This window comes from Chelonia mydas, chromosome 13 (genome assembly GCF_015237465.2).
Source record: "Chelonia mydas isolate rCheMyd1 chromosome 13, rCheMyd1.pri.v2, whole genome shotgun sequence".
Lineage (NCBI taxonomy): Eukaryota > Metazoa > Chordata > Testudines > Cheloniidae > Chelonia > Chelonia mydas.
The window spans coordinates 37174571-37194728 of record NC_051253.2 but is presented as its reverse complement, the minus strand read 5'-3'; the positions used below and the strand labels follow the sequence as shown (position 1 = coordinate 37194728).

Genomic DNA, 20158 nt, shown 5'->3' with positions numbered 1-20158 from the left:
TAGGATGGTGGTGATCTAGGGAGGTGGTGGAATCTCCATCCTTAGAGGCTTTTAAGGCCCGGCTTGACAAAGCCCTGGCTGGGATGATTTAGTTGGGGTTGGTCCTGCTTTGACCAGGGGGTTGGACTAGATGACCTCCTGAGATCTCTTCCAACCCTAATCTTCTATGATTCTATGATTCACTATAAATATGTCTCAGTTCTGTGATATTGAGTTAGGTGCTGATCCTGAGTTGCATCATATAAGCTGGTGTGTATACTGTTGCCTTGGGTATTTCTGTGAGTGTTCAGTGGATAAGGCTCTGGACACTACAGGGAAATGCTTCAGAGGGGCTCAGGAGCTAGGTGCACCTACTGCTAACTTGTAAAGCAAAGTGAGGCCTAGCATTGCCAAGAAAAGAGAGTGTTTGGGTGGCTGACTGGTGATGGTGGCAGGGAGCTGATACCCAGAGAAGCAGAGACAAGTCTCCCTCTGGCTAGAGGTAGTGTGTGTGTGTGTGTTGGGGGCTAACATAGTGACTCACAGTCCTGTGTATTCCAAGAATCATCACGTGGGGGGTGGGGAATAGGGGACCCTGGTATGAGGGAAGGAGGAAATGGGGGCAGAGAGAGCCCCTGAAATGGGGGGAAGAATGTGTAACCATGGTATTTGGAGATGGGGAAGAAAGAGGGAATACAGTGTTCTTGGCCTGAGGCATAAGAGGGTAATGGGGAGGGACATAGATCCTCTGGCACAGGAGGACAATAGAAGACAATGGTATGGGGGCAGGGGAAAATGAGGGGCTCATGGGGAAAAAGAAGGTCACATGGGACCTCTGGCTTGGGGGTAAAAAATAGGGACCCTGGATTGTGGGGAGGAGGAACAAACAAAATTGTTGACAAAAGTCTATGGTTGATGCAGGCAATCCTTGAAATAGAGGGGGATGGGAGGGTGACACACAGGGAGCTCATGAGTGTAGGTAAGTTGCAGAGGAGGGCTACTAGGGTGATCCAAGGAATGGAAAATCTACTTTATGAGAAGACACTCAAAGAGTTTGGTTTGTTTAGCCGAACCAAATGAGGGCTGAGGGGAGATATGATTGCTCTGTATAAATATATAGGAGGGATAAATATCAGGGAGGGAGAGGAGTTATTTAAATTAAGCACCTATGTGGACACAAGAACAAATGGATATAAACAGGCCATCCACAAGCTTAGGCTTGAAATTAGACAAAGGTTTCTAACCATCAGAAGAGTGAAGTTCTGGGAGAGCCTTCCATGGGGAGCAGTGGGGGCAAAAAAATACAACTTGTTTCAAGAATGAGCTTGATAAGTTTATGGAGGGGATGATAAGATAGGACTGTCTTTAACCATTCTTGTGGCTCTTCTCTGTAACCTCTCCAGTTTATCAAACATCCTTCTTGAATTGCGGACACCAGAACTGACTGGACATAAGAACATAAAAACTGCCATAAAGGATCAGACCAATGGTCCATGTAACCTAATATCCTGTCTCCAACAGTGGGCAGTTCCAGAGCTTCAGGAAAAGTGTACAGAACAGAACTACTGTGGAGAGATCCACCCCTGTCTTTCCTTCCTGGCTTCTGGCAGTGAGAGGTTAAGGTCATCACAAGCATGAGTTTACATCCCTTGACCATCTTGGTTAATAACCATTGATGGATCCAGAGCAGAATCCCATTTTTACGACCCTCCATTATCCAGCTCTCCATATTAACTGAACAACCAATGCACACAGGTCCAGAAGTGGGCAATATCTCCTGTGTCCGCTGGATGGCACTGCAGCCCAGGGATGCTGGAACAATATTTATAGTGGGGGTGCTGAGAGCCATTGAACCAAACTGTAAACCCTGTACAGGATGGAAACCACTTCAAGCCAGGAGATGCAGCGGCTCCCCCATCACCCCTAGTTCCAGCACCTATGCTGCAGCCTCATACTTTCCCATTCTCAGGATTATCCACATTTTTGATTATCCAATCTGGCCCGGTCCTTTGAAAAGCCCAGTCAGTATCATTCTCTTTTAATATTTGTAGGCCTGATAGCATCCAGAGTCCCAATCATATTTGGGGTCAGTTTGTTCTAGGTGCTGAGCATCTATTAAGATAGACATGGTCATGGAAATTGAACACAAACAGATCTGAAGTAAACTTATCACAAATATCTTGTAGGAATTTGTTTTTTCAGTTCAAACTGCAAAATTCACAAAACTTCTCATACTCTAGCTGTTCCATCACCCATTCTTCCCCTACAAGATTTATATAAAACTGATCTATTCCGATTAGAGCAGAAAACAATTTACTTGTTCGCTTTTACGTAATTTCTCTCCAATTAAACTAATAGGATGAAAAGATGAGGTTCAGAGACCATGTCCCAAAAGAAACAAACATACTCCAATGAACTGGTTGGGAGCATTTGTGTCAGATAGACCTGGCCCCTTGGTCAGATGTGAGATATATATACAAAATTTAGATCAATTTCCAATAAAGTGCCTTAATGTCTTTTCAGGAAAAAGAGTTTCTCATTTACTTACATAGACAAACTAGGTGGAGAGAGAGAGAGAGAGAGAGAGAGAGAGAGAGAGAGAGAGTAACAGATGGAATTAGTTTCTTCATCTCTCATTCAACATTTCAGAATACTGAAGGACGAGTATTAACATTTCACTTCCTGTTGTCACCAGGTGAGTTTCTTTTATGTTTTGCATCTATTTATTGTTTTACATTCCTTTTGCCTGGCAGTGAGCGTAATCTTGAGAGGTCTTGAATATATAATTGTTCCACTTATGACCTGGCAAATCATCAGCGCAGTCATTAAGAACAAAGAAGCCCATCCATGTTAATAAAGTGTATTCAACAGAAGGTTAAAAGTTTAGCCAAGTTTAGCCACCTTGTAAAGGACAATATCAGTATCTATCTACCTATCTATCTATTTCTTTCTTGCTTTCTTGCCTAGTCAGCCAGGATGGGATTTCACAAAGTACTCAAAGGCCAGATTTTTAAAGGTAAGTAGATTCCGAGTGGAATTTTCAAAAGTTAACAAGGCACCTAAAGTTTTAGGTACCTAGGTGCTTTAGAAAATCTCACTTGGCATCTAAATATCTTTAAAAATCTGTCCCTAAGTGATTTAGGAGTACAAGTCCCTTCAACATTTCAAAATTCTACCGCCGATGAACTAGTGATCTGCAGCCACTCATCCATACTCACATATCCCAGGGTCTTTTAAAACCTCATTCAAAGGTACAATGGTTTATTTCCATTCACCTGATCCCCAGCATAGCTTCTTCACATATTCCAACAATGTAACCCTTCTTGCGGGAATCTGCCTTTATATATCATGGAATCATAGAATATCAGGGTTGGAAGGGACCTCAGGAGGTCATCTAGTCCAACCCCCTGCTCAAAGCAGGACCAATCCCCAATCAAATCATCCCAGCCAAGGCTTTGTCAAGCCTGACCTTAAAAACTTCCAAGGAAGGAGATTCTACCACCTCCCTAGGTAACGCTTTCCAGTGTTTCACCACCCTCTTAGTGAAAAAGTTTTTCCTAATATCCAACCTAAACCTCCCCCACTGCAACTTGAGACCATTACTCCTTGTCCTGTCCTCTTCTACCACTGAGAATAGTCTAGAACCATCCTCTCTGGAACCACCTCTCAGGTAGTTGAAAGCAGCTATCAAATCCCCCCTCATTCTTCTCTTCCTCAGACTAAACAATCCCAGTTCCCTCAGCCTCTCCTCATAACTCATGTGTTCCAGTCCCCTCATCATTTTTGTTGCCCTCCGCTGGACTCTTTCCAATTTTTCCACGTCCTTCTTTAGTGTGGGGCCCAAAACTGGACACAGTACTCCAGATGAGGCCTCACCAATGTTGAATAGAGGGGAACGATCACGTCCCTCGATCTGCTGGCAATGCCCCTACGCATACATCCCAAAATGCCATTGGCCTTCTTGGCAACAAGGGCACACTGCTGACTCATATCCAGCTTCTCGTCCACTGTAACCCCTAGGTCCTTTTCCGCAGAACTGCTGCCTAGCCATTCGGTCCCTAGTTTGTAGCGGTGCATTGGATTCTTCCATCCTAAGTGCAGGACTCTGCACTTGTCCTTGTTGAACCTCATCAAATTTCTTTTGGCCCAATCCTCTAATTTGTCTAGGTCCCTCTGTATCCTATCCCTACCCTCCAGCATATCTACCTCTCCTCCCAGTTTAGTGTCATCTGCAAACTTGCTGAGGGTGCAATCCACACCATCCTCCAGATCATTTATGAAGATATTGAACAAAACCGGCCCCAGGACCGACCCTTGGGGCACTCCACTTGATACCGGCTGCCAACTAGACATGGAGCCATTGATCACTACCCGTTGAGCCCGACAATCTTATCCAAACACCGTATTGTTGAAAATTTGCTCTAGTTGAGAAAGACTTATACTGGGGAAGTTCTTTGTACTGCATTGATAAGGGGGTCAGACTAGAAGGTCGCAATGGTCTCTTCTGGGACATGGAATCTATCAATCTATGAATCTTAGGCCTGGTCTGCACTAAAAAGTTGGGTCTGCTTAACTACATCTTTCAGGGCTGTGAAAAATTTCACTCCCTATGCCATGTCATTAAGCCAGCTTAAGCCCTGGTGTGGACACTGCTAGGTCGAAAGAAGAATTCTTCCATCCACCTAGCTACTGCCTCTTGGAGAGGTGGATTTTCTATAGCAATGGAAGATCCCTTCCATAACTGTAATAAATGTCTACATGACACAGCTGCAATATTATAGCATTTCTAGTGTAGACATACCCAGAATCTCTACAGTAGGAACAAAGCATAACAAGAGAAAATGATGGTAACAGAATAAAAGGCCTATTCACATCTCTAATAGTTGAGGTAGGTCTAACTTATTCCAAAGTCCTTTTTCCTTGAGGCCTGGGGTTCAGTCTGCTCCCCAGTCATCCCTCATTCACACTCCCTTGGCCTTCAAAGACTGTCCTTTTATTCACCCAAAAGTTTTTTGCTCCAATTTTTCCATCTTGAATACTTCCTGTGTTGGGTCTCCCATCTCCCCTGCCAAAACAAACAAGTAAGATCAACTGAAGTAAAACTTCAAAGTGAATTATACCTGTATTGTCCTATAAGTATCAGTAAATGGGAGAGGGTATCTAAAACTGTGCCCCTTTTCTTGAATATATGCAACTAACCCCTGTTTGAATTAACTCCTTGTAATCATATTCTCTGTTGGGTTAGTGTGGGGTGGATGGTTGGGATTGATGACCTTTGCTATTCAGGAGGTCAGGCCAGATGATGGGGTGGTCCCTCCTGGCCCTAAACTCTATGGCAACAACACTCAGACAGACTGATGGAACAAATAATATTAATAACATATTACAAGTAGCCGCACATCCTTCACAAATTGCAAATGCTGTAAACCAGCACAGCTCCATTAATTTTGTTCTGTTTTACAACAATTGTAAACTGGTGTTTCTCTGTTGGAGTCAATGGGAACAGCTGGCAGAATGTATTCAAAAGTTTGGCTTCTGTGACTCACACAAAATCACACAAGGATTCTGTGGCAGAGCCAGGAATTTACCCAGGACCTCCTAAGTTTCAGCCCAGCGTTTTTAACATAACACCATCCTTCCTCTCTAGTGTGACTTCTCTCAAAACAGACGTTTCTGTTTCTTGACATTTAAACTGATACTTTAATGTAAATACTCAATCACACTAGCCTTTGCCTAATTAAACTATGGAAATATTTGTATCTATGTCTTTTACAAATTCTGTATTCAGAGAGAGCTCAGATTCCCAAGGGTTTGCTCTAATAAACTGGAATAAATGCCAGATCTCCGCTTGTATAGTTAGATCTCAGAAAGCAAGAGCTCCCTGTTGAAGATGCATGCAAAACCAAAATCTAAGGTGCAGAAAGGTAGGGTATCACACACACACAAACACACACACACACACACACACACAAACACACACGCTGTCAAGGTTCCTTCCCCACTCTGAACTCTACGGTACAGATGTGGGGACCTGCATGAAAACCTCCTAAGCTTACTTTTACCAGCTTAGGTTTACCAACTTCCCCAAGGTACAAACTATTTTACCCTTTGCCCTTGGACTTCCACTGCCACCACCAAACGTTTATCTGGGTTTATTGGGAAAACGTTGTTTGGAAACGTCTTTCCCCCCAAAATCCTCCCAACTCTTGCACCCCTCTTCCTGGGGAAGGTTTGGTAAAAATCCTCACCAATTTGCATAGGTGACCACAGATCCAAACCCTTGGATCTTAGAACAATGAAAAAGCATTCAGTTTCCTTACAAGAAGACTTTTAATAGAAGAACAAAAAGAATCACCTCTGTAAAATCAGGATGGTAAATACCTTACAGGGTAATTAGATTCAAAACATAGAGAATCCCTCTAGGCAAAACCTTAAGTTACAAAAAAGACACACAGACAGGAATAGTCATTCTATTCAGCACAGCTCTTTTCTCAGCCATTTAAAGAAATCATAATCTGACACATACCTAGCTAGTTTACTTACTAAGTTCTAAGACTCCATTCCTGTTCTGTCCCCGGCCAAAGCATCACACAGACAGACCCAGACCCTTTGTTTTTCTCCCTCCTCCCAGCTTTTGAAAGTATCTTGTCTCCTCATTGGTCATTTTGGTCAGGTGCCAGCGAAGTTACCTGTAGCTTCTTAACCCTTTACAGGTGAGAGGATTTTTCCTCTGGCCAGGAGGGATTTTAAAGGCGATTACCCTTCCCTTTATATTTATGACACACGCAAAACGGGAAAAAGCAAGAAGGATGTTCAGATGTCATGGATATGGACGTGGTAGAAGAAATAGAATAGAATAGAATAGAATAGAATAGGCCTTTTGAGTCAACCCTCAACAGATATAAATGGATTCATTTCCTTTTACTGCAATGAAGCTACACTGATTTATCCCAGTGGGGGATCTGCTAAAGAGTATTTATTTCTCTTTCAATTTACTATATGTATGGGAGAAAGGGATGGAAATGTAGGATGGAGACCAATTACACCACAAAATTGACAGATCTATCTATCTATCTATCTATCTATCTATCTATCTATCTATCTATCTATCTAATCAATTTCTGTTAGTTTCAAAGTTGTCTATCATTCAATCAAACCTGGGTTGATAGTCATTGACCTCCATGGCAGTCTGAAGGCTGTAGGGTGTGTGTTTGTGTGTAATGATTCTATGGTGTCCATCCATTTCCTCCTAGACCATTATCCTGTCATCATAATCAATATCTTCGGATCTCAGTCGGCAAACTGATTTAGTTAAATATACTCTTGCAAATAGCATTGAGAAAGGCCCAGGCCCTCAGAGGTTGTAGACTTCAGAGGTTGTTAGGAGCCTAAATACTTTGAGGCTCTGGGCCAAATTACTCATTTCAGGTTAGGGTTGAGTAGGGCTGGCCGGAAAACAATAATTCATTTTTGTGGGGGAAAAAACACATTGGGATGAAATCAAGACCCTTCAAAGAGCGTTATGAGAGAGAGAAAGAGATAGAGAGAGACTGAATCTATAGCGCAATGATTTGTTTATGTCTGTGTGCCTGTGTTTCTTTCTCAGTTTGTGAATGTCTATTTGTGTATATGCCTATTTGTGTATTTCTATGTATGTATGTGTTATCATCTTCCATGGGGGTCTACAATGAAGTTACTCCTAAAAATAATAAACTTTTGGCATTTAATATTATTAAATTATTGGAGGTGAAGAAGGAAAATTAGAAATATGAGCAGGAAAGGAAAAGAAATGAAAGGACTGATTAGGAACTACAGAATTCAATTCCTGTTTTCAGTGGTTAATTTGACGGAGGAAAGACCATGGATGTTCTAAAGAAAAGATTTTAGCAGTCTTACTCATACCACATAGTGCTTCCCTTCATGCACAATTCCGTTTTCTTCATTTGGTTTATTAAAAAAACAAGGTACTACTCAACCTGTCTAAAGGTACCAGCATCTGCCCCAAATAAGGACTGAGGGCCAGATTTTCTGAGATATTTAGGCACTGAATGGTATGGATAGGTGCCAAGTGAGATTTTCACAAGTGCCTAAATGAGTTAGTCATCTAACTCCCAGAATGTTAATTAGAGTTAGGTACCTAAATCATTTAGGCACTTTTGTAAATTCTACTCGGCATTGATCTGCAACTTTTGGCACCTAAATACCATTGTCAGTATAGCTTTGAGTAAGGTCTGAGTGATGACTTCATGATTCAGATCCAAGTAACATGGTTATTGAATTATGGTACCTCACACTGATGTTTATATTAGAAATTGACCTAAAATGCCTAAAGGCTGAACTGTGAATCTTCTCATCACAGGAGTGAACAGTTATTCACATGAAGTCAATGGGTACATTCAGATAAGCCAGTGTTTCCCAATGTAAATAAAGTGTCCTGCAACTGGCACAGTGTTCTGATCTGCAATGGATTCAGAGTTTGAAAGTAATCCTATCTGGGATCTTCATCAGTACAGACTGAGGAGCCAGACACAACATTCAGATCAGGATATTAATTTCTGGTTAGTCTGACGGTGTTTGGACCTGGGGCTCTGGTCCATCTCTATTTTATATCCATAGGAATATTCTATTTACTACCCAGTGTTTGCTAGTGTTGAATCATTCCATTGATCTCGTCCCCTCTTCCCAGATTAACTGCCATGCAGCCATGGAAAAAGCAAACCAAAACACAGTGAAGGAATTAATCTTCCTGGGATTTAGCAGCCTCCAGAGTCTCCAGGTTCTCCTCTTTCGTTCATCTTGTCTATTTACATGTTGTCACTCATGGGAAATTTTCTCATCATCGTCATCATCCTGGCAGAAACTGGGGAAACTCTCCTTCCTAGAGATCTGGTACACATCGATCACTGTGCCCAAACTGCTGGCCAGCATCTTGTCCAGGAGCATCACCATCACAATAAACAGATGTGTGACTCAGTATTACTTCTTCTTCTCTCTAGGAGCCACTGAATGCTTCTTCCTGGCTGTCATGGCCTACGACCGCTACTTGGCAATCTGCAGCCCACTGCATTATACAACCATCATGAACCACAGGTTGTGCTTCTACCTCTCCACCAGATCCTGGGTTGGTGGATTCCTCTCCCCACTCTTGCCCACAATTCTAATCTCCTGGCTCTCATTCTGTGGCCCTCAGGAAATCAACCACTTCTTTTGCGACTCAGACCCAATCTTCAAACTGTCTTGCTCTGACACTTACATTCAGGAGGCTACTGGATACACCTGCAGCTCTGTGGTCATCTGAAGCTCCTTCTTGCTCACCATGTCTTCCTACATCAACATCATAGCCAACATCGTGAAGCTAACATCTGCCAAAGCTAGGAAAAAGACCTTCTCCACTTGTGCCTCTCACCTCACTGTGGTGACCATCTACTATGGGACCATCATCTTCACCTACGTCAGGCCCCTGAGCACATATTCTTTTGGTTTAGGCAAAGTGGTGTCTGTCTTCTATTGTGTCATTACCCCACTGCTAAACCCTCTGATCTATACTCTAAGGAATAAAGATGTGAAAAAAGCCATATGGAAATCTTTTACTAGAATGAGATGGCAATATGGAAGGACCAGACTGCTATCTATGAGGGTGTTAAGTAGAACGTGAAATTGCAGTGGATTTCCAAAATTGCCAGAGTGACTTAGGATCTTATGGCCGATGTTCACTGACTTTCAATTAGACTCATGCTCTTAAGTTATTTAGGCATTGCTGAGGATTTACCAATATATTTTCAATTGGATTTGTGTTCCTAAATCACTGATATTCTTTTGAAAATCCCAACATTTTATCTTTCAGTGGGATAGAAACCATAGTTAGGATTTTGAATGGATCCTAAAAGTACTGGCCACCTAACTCCATTAGGCTCCTTTGAAAATTCCAGGCAGAACTTGACTGCTATTTGACAAGTGTTTGCTGTTTACACTGTCAACTATCTATCACTCTTGTTCGTGTTGAGTGGGAACTTACTCCAGAAGTGGCTCATTGTAACTGAAGGGACTTAAAGACTAAGTTGCTCTTCATTTTGAGTATGTCAGTATATAGGTCAATAGGGATTACCTAGAGACATTCCCCCATCCTTACTCGAGTAAATGTATGGTTGTAGTAATCAAAATCTTTTCTCTCTTCTTCTCTTGCTCTCACAGTCAAAATATAGACACATCTATCTGTCTATCAATCTGTTTGGAAAGTGTACTTGCCCATTGTTCTGAAGTGAATCAATATTTTGATGGAGAAATAAAATGTCATTATTTTTAATCATCAGCATCATCAGCAGCAGCAGTGGCAGCACTGACTGCATAGAGAAGCAGGTTGAGTTTCTCTCAAAGCAAATTGTTGATGGCAGTTTTTCCAGGCCAACTTAGATAAACAAGTCCGGTGAAAAGTATTTTCCTTCACATACCGCTCAGAATGTGTCTAAATAGCAAAAGACCATAATAAGAAACAAATGCATGAGATCTTGGGACTGCTGCCACACATCCATTCTGCAATGGGGCTTACAATTTGGTCAAGATCATCCATCTCTAGCAGTGACAAAACAAGCAAGCAAGGCTCTACCTACTAAGCAACAGTGAACTCTAGAGCTGACCCTGCAAAGTAATTAGTGATCCAGCTCTCACTGAAGTCACTTATAGTAAATAGAACGTGGATCAGGGTCTTTGTGGGAGTTTACAAAAGCACATACATGATTTAGGAGGACAAATGCCATTGGAAGTCAGAGGGATTGTGCTTATAAATTACATAGAGGCTTAAGAAAAATCTCATCCCATCTCAATTCCCTGTCTGTAACATAGAGATAATAGCACTTCCCAACCTTACAGGTGGTTTGGGAGGATAAAGAGGTTATAGATTGTGAGACACCCACATACTACAATAATAGCATAGATAGACAGACAGACTTATGTGGTCCATAGACTGTGTGCTGGTCCTCTGCACTGTGCTGAAAGTCATACACATCCCTTCTGCTCCACTGTTACAAAGTACAGTCATTCACACACCATTATAGTAAACAATGTGATGCTGCTGCAAAAAAATCAAATCCAATTTTAGGTTGCAGTAACAGAGGCATAGCATGCAAGTCATGGAAAGTTATAGTACCGCTCTACTCAGCACTGGTTAGGCTTCAACTGGAGTATTGTGTCCAATTCTGGTCACCTCTGTATAGAAAGGATGTAGAGAAACTGGAAAGGATTCAGAGGCAAGCAACAAAAATGATCGAAGGGATGGAATGCAAGCCGTATGAGCAAAGGCTGAAGGAACTAGGTATGTTTAGTTTGGAAAAGAGGTGGTTTAGGGGGCACCTTTTAGCAGTCTTCAAATACTTGAAAGGCTGCCATGAAGAGGATGGAGAAAAATTGTTCTTTCTTGCCACAGAGGGCAGGACAAGAGGCAATGAGTTCAAATTACAGCATAGCACATTTAGATTAAATCTCAGGAAAAATTTCCTATCTGTAAGAACAGGAGGACAATGGAACAACTGCCTATGGAGGTTGTGGAAGCTTCTTCACTGGAGGTTTTCAAAAGGAGTCTGGATAGCCACCTGTCTTGGATGGTTTAGACACAACAAATCCTGAATCTTGGCAAGGGACTAGACAAGATGACCTTTGGGGTCCCTTCTAACCCTATGGTTCTATGATTCTATTTTTCTATATCAAGAACAAAGATATGCTCCAACTGAAATCCTACACAAAATCTTTCATCCTCATAAACCCTCCTGAGATTGAGGCCATCAGCCTTTACTTCTGCTGTGTTGTTGTATGCTGTCGTCATCAGGGACTGAACCCTTGATTTATGGATTTAAAAATGTTAGCCTCTATTGGCTGAGCTGGAAGAATGATCATGTGAGTTGAGACGTAGACTCATAAATGTCATCCTGCCACTAGACGGGGATAAAGAGCTGCATCAAGCTGATGTGATCTACAGTAGTCTTTTCTTAGCCCTCGTTTTATTTGGGGAAACAGCTACATGGGAAGTATATATATATATATATATATATATATATATATATATATATATAATGAACAGTGTTTGTGGCAATGACTGCAAAATCAATAATCATACTTCATCACCCAAAATAGCATGTTTGATGCTTTAAGCGTTTCAGTGGTTTTCCTACTTGGGGGCCCACAAGTGGGGTGAGCAGGACTGAGGGATGGAGCACATGGCAAGTTGAGCACATGGCAAGAAAACAGGGATTCTACAGTTACAGCCGACAGCAACAGTACCTGTATTGCCCCTCTGTGGTCCAGCAATGGAACCAACATGTAGGACTCTGGATCCTCAGCTCCTGACTGGAGTTTTTTTCAGGCTGCTATTCCCTGCGTACCCTGTGTTATTTGCAGAAAGTCCTAAAAGGCTTGTGTCTGCACTCTGCTCTCTCTCCAGAGGCTATAAATCGTGTAATTGCCCATAGTTATAATTACCACACAGCCATGTCACATTTATGGTTCAGGTGAAAGCATTATAGAGGAAACATCTTAAAACAATAAAAGAACCTACACACATATTAATGAGCCTACCAGAGACCACCCCACATAAACCTCAGGGTCAGTTAGGAGTCAGTCCTTGAAAGTCCACCCAGGGTTTTTTCTGTGGTTACAATTTCATAACAGCTTTAGCAAGGGGTAAAAGTAATATTAAACTCTTACTGGTAAGGGTGCCTGTCTCTGGGCCCCCGCAAGGGGTGGGGTGGGGGGGTCAGCCACCCCCAGCCAGCCCATCTGTGCTGCCTGGGGCTCCGGTACTGATTCAAAAGGGCCTGGGGCTCTGGCCTCTGCTACTGCGGCAGCGGCCGGAGCCCCAGGCGCTTTTAAATCGCTGGCCCTGGGGCAGCTGCCCCTTTTGGCCACCCCTGTTGGTGGCCCGGGGTGGGAAGGGGCAATAACATTAAAATGCTGCCATTAACGTCAGCTGTGTGCGGGCTGGTACCAGCTTCTTACCGGTACATCGTACTGGCCCGCACCAGCCTACTTTCCTCCTTGGCTTTAGCTCAGAACAAGAACCTGCATACATAGGTTAGTCTTTCCTTTATACAGCATGGGCCTTTGATCTTCAGATTCCGGGAACAGGTAATCAGCTAACAATGCTCCCTTCTTCAGGGAGTAGACCCGAAAGGCGGGGGGGTTGCACAACTAGAAGAGGAAATTTGCAGTCACCTCCCCCTAGAGATTCCCCAGGCAAACCACTTGACACTGTTTGTTCAAAAGTCCATTCTTGCCTGGCCCATTGCTCAGTATTGTCCTTGGAAGTTCATAAAACTTCCCAAGGCTAGCAATAGTCCATCACCTTCACATTTAATGCAATGGATGCCAAAAGGACTTAAACATAATGTAATCAGGTTTTTCAAGGATACTACAAGAAATTGCCATATCTATCACACCTACCTAGGAACTACACACTATTCTGATTGGGGATCTGACCATGACCATATCTAAGGCAGAAGAGAAGAAGAGATAGGGCAGGAGGGACTGTGCCTAGGCTCAGTTACTCACAAACCTCATACTCCCAGAAGCAGTGAGACCAGACTAGGGTCTTTTGTTATTAGAACTATTGAAGGCTTTTTAAGATTAAAGTGAGTCTGGTTAGGGAAATCCGGCTGCTAGGCCTTGCTTTCCTACCATCTGTAAGCAACAGCGTTAAACTAGAATCTCAGAGAGACCATGGTGGGGTGCAACTCTTGGGGAGTGCATCTAGGCAACTAGGGTAGTTCAGGAGGTCTGGGACTTTGGTTTCAGGATCAGGAGGCAGCAGGATAGCAGGGGTCTGAACCTGGGAGTGTGGAACAGGAATAGTGACCAGATTCCACCCAGACGTAGGGAACTTAGAAGCACATGGGATCCACTGGTTGTGTCTACTCGTAACAGACAGGAGCTATGCAGGGTGATGTGGGACCAGGTTGTAACACAGGGCTTTCATTAACACTTCAACATCACTACCTTCAGCGATTGCATGCAGTGACACCTGTGTAGCTCCATTTAATCTTCAACTGTTGTAAAACAGAACAAAATTAATGGAGCTGTGCTGGTTTACAGCATTTACTTTGAAGGAGATATGCTGATTTATACCAGTTGGAAATCTGGCCTGTTGATTTTAATGGAGCCAGGCTGATTCATGCCAGTTTGTCCCACTGACTTGACAGGAGCAATGGAGAAATAAGATACTACTCAATTATATCAGAAGTGGGTCTGTTAATTGTGTTACCAGACACTGGAGGCATTTGACCATGAAAAGCCAGCTCATATCATTTGCTGTGCGCTAAGGATCAATGATAGTAGAAGGAGCCTGCGGGTAACATCCAGGCCCTCCTGAAGCCAAGGTCAACATTCCTACTGACATCCATCAATGGGGCCAGGATTTTACCCTGAGAGTTTATCCACTGATTAATATGGAATCTGTGTCTCTTGGTAGCACTATGTTCAAAAAGAAACATGTTGGTAGAAACTATGTTTTTTTTCTTGGAAAATGCAGAAGAATCTACATTTGGACCTAACATCAAGAGCAATTTTGTCGTCTTAATGTAGAAAGTTTATCTGTACTGTTCTAGGTGACTCCCATTTACCTTCTCTTTTGGGGCCTTGTTTGAGAGTTAAATGTTCACCAGATTCACAAGGGATCCAAGATCTCCCTACAGAAGGTTACTATATATCAAAGACAATCACCTTCAACAAGTCATATCTCACTAGGAGTCTGTTTTTAAATTACTGTTCAGTTTATTGTATTTGAAGTTTGAATGAGAGGTAAGAATATTCCTCTTGCTTACTTGCTTGATTTCCCTATTTCTTTCTTTATTTCTTGCTTGCTTTCTCACATAGGCACCAACTCCCTATGCAATTAAATGAGAGTTAAATGATTAATTCCTTTATGCTCTTTGGAAAGTCAAGCAACATTGAATTTATGTGTTGTGTTATATTTTTTGTCATTTGGCTAAATGTGCTTTGCAGGAATACACATTACCACAACTATGTTTATGAATTTTGGACCATATTCTGATCTCAATTTCACCAATACAAATCTGATGTAAATTCACACACATTAATGCAGTTCTTTTGAATTTAATTGTAGTCAAGTCCAAACTCAAGGAATTAAAATGTAACATTAATAGAAAGGGAAGACAAGTCATAACCTATTGTCTGTGCCCTCAAAAGTATGCAATCAAATTTGAAAAGTAATGCAAAAGATGACTTTTTTTTACAAAATACTCTACTATGAAATATGATAAAGTTATCTAATATGATTTCATGATTAGTTAGATTTGTTGGCCCTGATAGTCTTCTCTGTTTCACGATTTTTGCAATTGAGTAACCTTATTGATTTCAAAGGAGATACTCCTGATTTACTCCAGGAGGAATGAGAGTAAAATCAGCAGAAGCAGTAATAAGACTAGAGATGTTTGAAGACGATGGAGGGAAACTTTTCTGTAATACAGTAGGGATTGCTTGTCATATCAGGATAATACTATTCCTAATAATGAAGCAACAGTTATATATTGCCATGTAGGTTATCATAAAAATGAAATTTGGGAAGCTCAAATCCCCTCTCATTTTCACTAGTTGTATGTACCAGTGCATCTCCAATGAATGGAGAATTAACCACATTGATTGCAATGGAGTTAAGCCTGATTTAAATCAGTGTGAGTTAAAGGGTTATCCAGACAATTATTTTTTGCACCTTGATTCCACCTAAATATACATATTATTATGTCATATTTTGGATTATATACATTCTATATATTATATAGACTGTAAATGTGCTATACTGCAATAGATACATTTTGTGAAATTAGTGTAGAAAGTGGAATCTTGGTTACTAATAAGACTTCTGGTGTATGAAAGAAGTTTGAGATCATATTGTGAACTCCTAACTCATGTAATTTATGTAAATATTCCAACAGACTTCATGTGCCTCTATTTGAGAACATCCACGGTGTTATTTTTTCCCTTCTACAGTCAAATGTCAGGAGAATATAGACTCATTATCTGAGACAGTTTATTGTGCTAATATATTTTAATGTAGCTCAGTTTGTATATATGCTCTGTGAAAGGTCTAGAATATCACAAAGCTCTCTCTCTCTCTCTCTCTCTCTCTCTCTCTCTCTCTCTCTCTCTCTCTCTCTCTCTCTCTGTCAGTCAGTCTAGAGTCTTCAGTTGCCATATTGCTAGTTTTTGCCATACCTGACCAAAATTGAATCTTTATTCCTACAGAGGGAACACTCAAGCAATGGAGCCCAGGAACCACACCAGGGTGACCGATTTCATCATGCAGGGTCTCTTTGACCACCCTCAACACCAAGGACTGATCTTTGGGCTATTCCTATGCCTTTATATGACTGCCATCATGGGCAATTCATTGATTATTGTGGCTATTGTCCTCCACCCACCTCTCCACACTCCCATGTACTTCTTCATCACCAATTTAGCCCTGGTTGACATTTTGTGCACTTCCTCAGTCCTACTGAAAATGCTGGAAAACCTGTTGCAGGAGGAGAAAATCATTTCCTTTGGTGGCTGCATGGCCCAGCTCTTTGTCTTTACTTTGTCATCAGGGACAGAACTTGTGCTTCTCACTGCTATGTCATATGACAGGTATGTTGCCATCTGCCACCCCTTGCGCTATGTCAATCTGATGAGTAAGGAAATTTGCATCAGTTTAGCAGCTGCTGTCTGGGCTGTTGGTACCATCAATTCATTGGTGCACACATTACTCATGCTGCACCTGGATTTCTGCGGACCCAACCTCATCCAGCATTTCTTCTGTGAGATCCCACCAGTGTTGGCACTGTCCTGCAGCTCCACCTATCTCAACGAAATTATGATCTTCATGGCTGACATCTTCCTTGCCATGGGAAACTTCCTGCTGACCACCATGTCATATAGCTTCATCATCATCGCCATCCTGAAAATCCGGAGCTCCAAAGGGAAGCAGAGAGCCTTCTCCACCTGCTCCTCCCACATGCTTGTGGTCATCTTGTACTACTCGACAATCATCTACACCTACATCCGGCCAACATCCAGTTACTCGCTGGATAAGGACAAGATGGTGGCCATAATATACACCCTAGTCACTCCAACCCTGAACCCTCTGATCTACAGTCTGCGCAATAACGAGGTCAAACTGGCCATCAGGAAAATCCTTCCATTCACCACAAAATTGCAGTTTTTCCAAGAGTGAGCCTGATTCTCACTTGCCTTGTCCCTTGTAGGCCAGGTCCAAAGGTAGTGTAAATTTTCATAGAACTAAGGATTTCAGTACACACAAACTTGCACTCTGGTATATTCACTACAATGGAAATAAAAAAAATTATATGAGTTGGGGATGTGTTGCACTGACTGCAGTAGGGCTAGGCTGAGGATCGGACCCCATTGACATAGGTGGAACTATGCTGAGTCACAGTAGCTGGACTATGGGATAGATTTTTAAAGGTGTTTAGGTACATACTGGGATTTTCAAAAGCACCTAGGCACCTAAAACTCATTGATTTTAAAGCAATTTAGGTTCCTAGATGTGCTGGAAAAACACTTTAGGTACCTATATACCTATAAAAATCTCTCCCATTGTGTAGCACATTAGTTCGTATACAGTCTCGCTGAATCAGAATATTCTATTCTATTCTATTCTATTTTATTCCATTCCTGAGCCAATAAGTATGATAACAATATAAAAACAGACTCTCTCTCTGTTCACGAATTTCTTGTGAGACATTAAAAACCCACATTTTTTCAATCACGTATCTGTTGAGATCTGGAGGTAAAGCTAGAGTCAAACTGAATTACTAATTGAAGAAGAGTCCTGTGGCACACAAAGAAAAAGTGGGACACAAATAGACTGGTACAACCTGGCTTGTTTAATGAACAGAACGGTGATAAGTGCTCTCCAAGGCTCCTGGTAATTTCTGGGCTTGTCATGGAAATGAGCAGCAAGATTCTAGAAATGGGTGGAAATGTTTACAGTTGAAATCACCAGACTGATTGGTGAATGTTGATGGGATGAGGCCATTTGGAATATTACTTACCTGGGGATCACTCTATGGGATCAGAAGCAGGTGGGTAGACTGCAAGGAGAGGGCTTTACCATGATGGTTGCCACCCCCACCAATTCCTGAGGCCATCGATCCACCATGACAACATTGGGCCTTGTTTGTTGAGATTCTGAAAGATGTCCTGACCAAAACTGGCCATACAGAAAGAAAAGAAATTACATCCCCCCACTTCTCCAGTGGTGCTGCTTAAATCCCATGTAATCCTTATGACGAGATAACTGGCTCTGTGGATGAGGGGAAAGCAATGGGCGTGTTGTTCCTTGACTTTAGCAAAGCTTTTGACATGGTCTCCCACAGTATTCTTGCCAGCAAGTTAAAGAAGTATGGGCTGGATGAATGGACTATAAGGTGGATAGAAAGCTGGCTAGATTGTCGGGCTCAATGGGTAGTGATCAATGGCTCCATGTCTAGTTGGCAGCCGGTATCAAGTGGAGTGCCCCAAGGGTTAGTCCTGGGACCGGTTTTGTTCAATATCTTCATAAATGATCTGGAGGATGGTGTGGATTGCACCCTCAGCAAGTTTGCAGATGACACTAAACTGGGAGAAGAGGTAGATATGCTGGAGGGCAGGGATAGGATACAGAGGGACCTAGACAAATTAGAGGATTGGGCCAAAAGAAATTTGATGAGGTTCAACAAGGACAAGTGCAGAGTCCTGCACTTAGGACGGAAGAATCCAATGCACCGCTACAGATTAGGGACCGAATGGCTCAGCAGCAGTTCTGCAGAAAAGGACCTAGGGGTTACAGTGGACGAGAAGCTGGATATGAGTCAACAGTGTGCCCTTGTTGCCAAGAAGGCCAATGGCATTTTGGGATGTATAAGTAGGGGCATTGCCAGCAGATCGAGGGACATGATTGTTCCCCTCTATTCGACACTGGTGAGGCCTCATCTGGAGTACTGTGTCCAGTTTTGGACCCCACACTACAAGAAGGATGTGGAAAAACTGGAAAGAGTCCAGCGGAGGGCAACAAAAATGATTAGGGGCCTGGAACACATGACTTATGAGGAGAGGCTGAGGGAACTGGGGATGTTTAGTCTACGGAAGAGAAAAATGAGGGGGGATTTGATAGCTGCTTTCAACTACCTGAAAGGGGGTTCCAAAGAGGATGGCTCTAGACTGTTCTCAGTGGTAGCTGATGACAGAACAAGGAGTAATGGTCTCAAGTTGCAGTGGGGGAGATTTAGGTTGGCTATTAGGAAAAACTTTTTCACTAGGAGAGTGGTGAAACACTGGAATGCATTACCTAGGGAGGTGGTGGAATCTCCTTCCCTAGAAGTTTTTAAGGTGCGGCTTGACAAAGCCCTGGCTGGGATGATTTAATTGGGGATCGGTCCTGCTCTGAGCAGGGGGTTGGACTAGATGACCTCCTGAGGTCCCTTCTAACCCCGATATTCTATGATTTTATGATTCTAACACTGGAATTGAACTCTGGGTTCCTGCTGTCATTTCCTCTCCCATGTGTCATTTTCCTTCCTTGCATTGTGTTGGGATCCCCTCCAAGGCCCTTTCCATTCTCCTTATCCAGAATAACTCATCCAGTTCTGGGAGAACTCTTCAATTAGTATCAGAGGGCTAGCCGTTTTAGTCTGGAGCTGTAAAAGCAGCAAAGAGTCCTGTGGCACCTTATAGACTAACAGACGTATTGAAGCATAAGCTTTCATGAGTGAATACCCACTTCTGCATCTGAAGAAGTGGGTTTTTTACCCATGAAAGCTTATGCCCAAATAAATCTGTAGGATCTAAAGTCATTCTCATACTTGTGCACTCTCTATCTCTTTCTGGTCCTATGGCTCTTGAAGTATTTATCCAAAGTGGAACAGTTTCAGCAGGAGAGATTGAAGGAGCCCCCTCAACATACTATCCCCATGGCTAGAGCACTCACCTGAGTGGTGGCAGATTACTGGTCACATCTCCTCAGTCAGAGGAGAGACATGAATCAGGGTTCCCCCCATTCTAGGCAAGTGCTTTCACCACAGAGATGTAAGTTATGAGGGAGCTCCTTCCCCATGACCTCCAAGAGAAGGCTCAAAGCTGAGAATCCCAAGCAGAGATAGGTGTCTCCCTCTGGCCTGGGTTTAGGTGCTGAAGTCCTAAG

At 42.5% G+C, this 20158-nt stretch overlaps 1 protein-coding gene and 1 pseudogene across 1 annotated transcript; both read left to right on the top strand.

Moving 5' to 3' along the window:
• Positions 1 to 8683: 8683 nt before the first annotated feature.
• LOC102931920 lies at positions 8684 to 9634 on the top strand (annotated as a pseudogene).
• A 6606-nt stretch (positions 9635 to 16240) lies between these two features.
• LOC102931690 (olfactory receptor 13G1-like) lies at positions 16241 to 17191 on the top strand. The gene has a single exon (XM_027824563.2). The coding sequence runs from the start codon at positions 16241 to 16243 to the stop codon at positions 17189 to 17191; it is 951 nt and encodes a 316-aa protein (XP_027680364.2).
• Positions 17192 to 20158: the final 2967 nt, after the last annotated feature.

What these genes read in the sequence shown, in the direction of transcription:
- LOC102931690 (XM_027824563.2), top strand. Translation starts at nt 16,241, where the DNA reads ATGGAGCCCAGGAACCACACCAGGGTGACCGATTTCATCATGCAGGGT.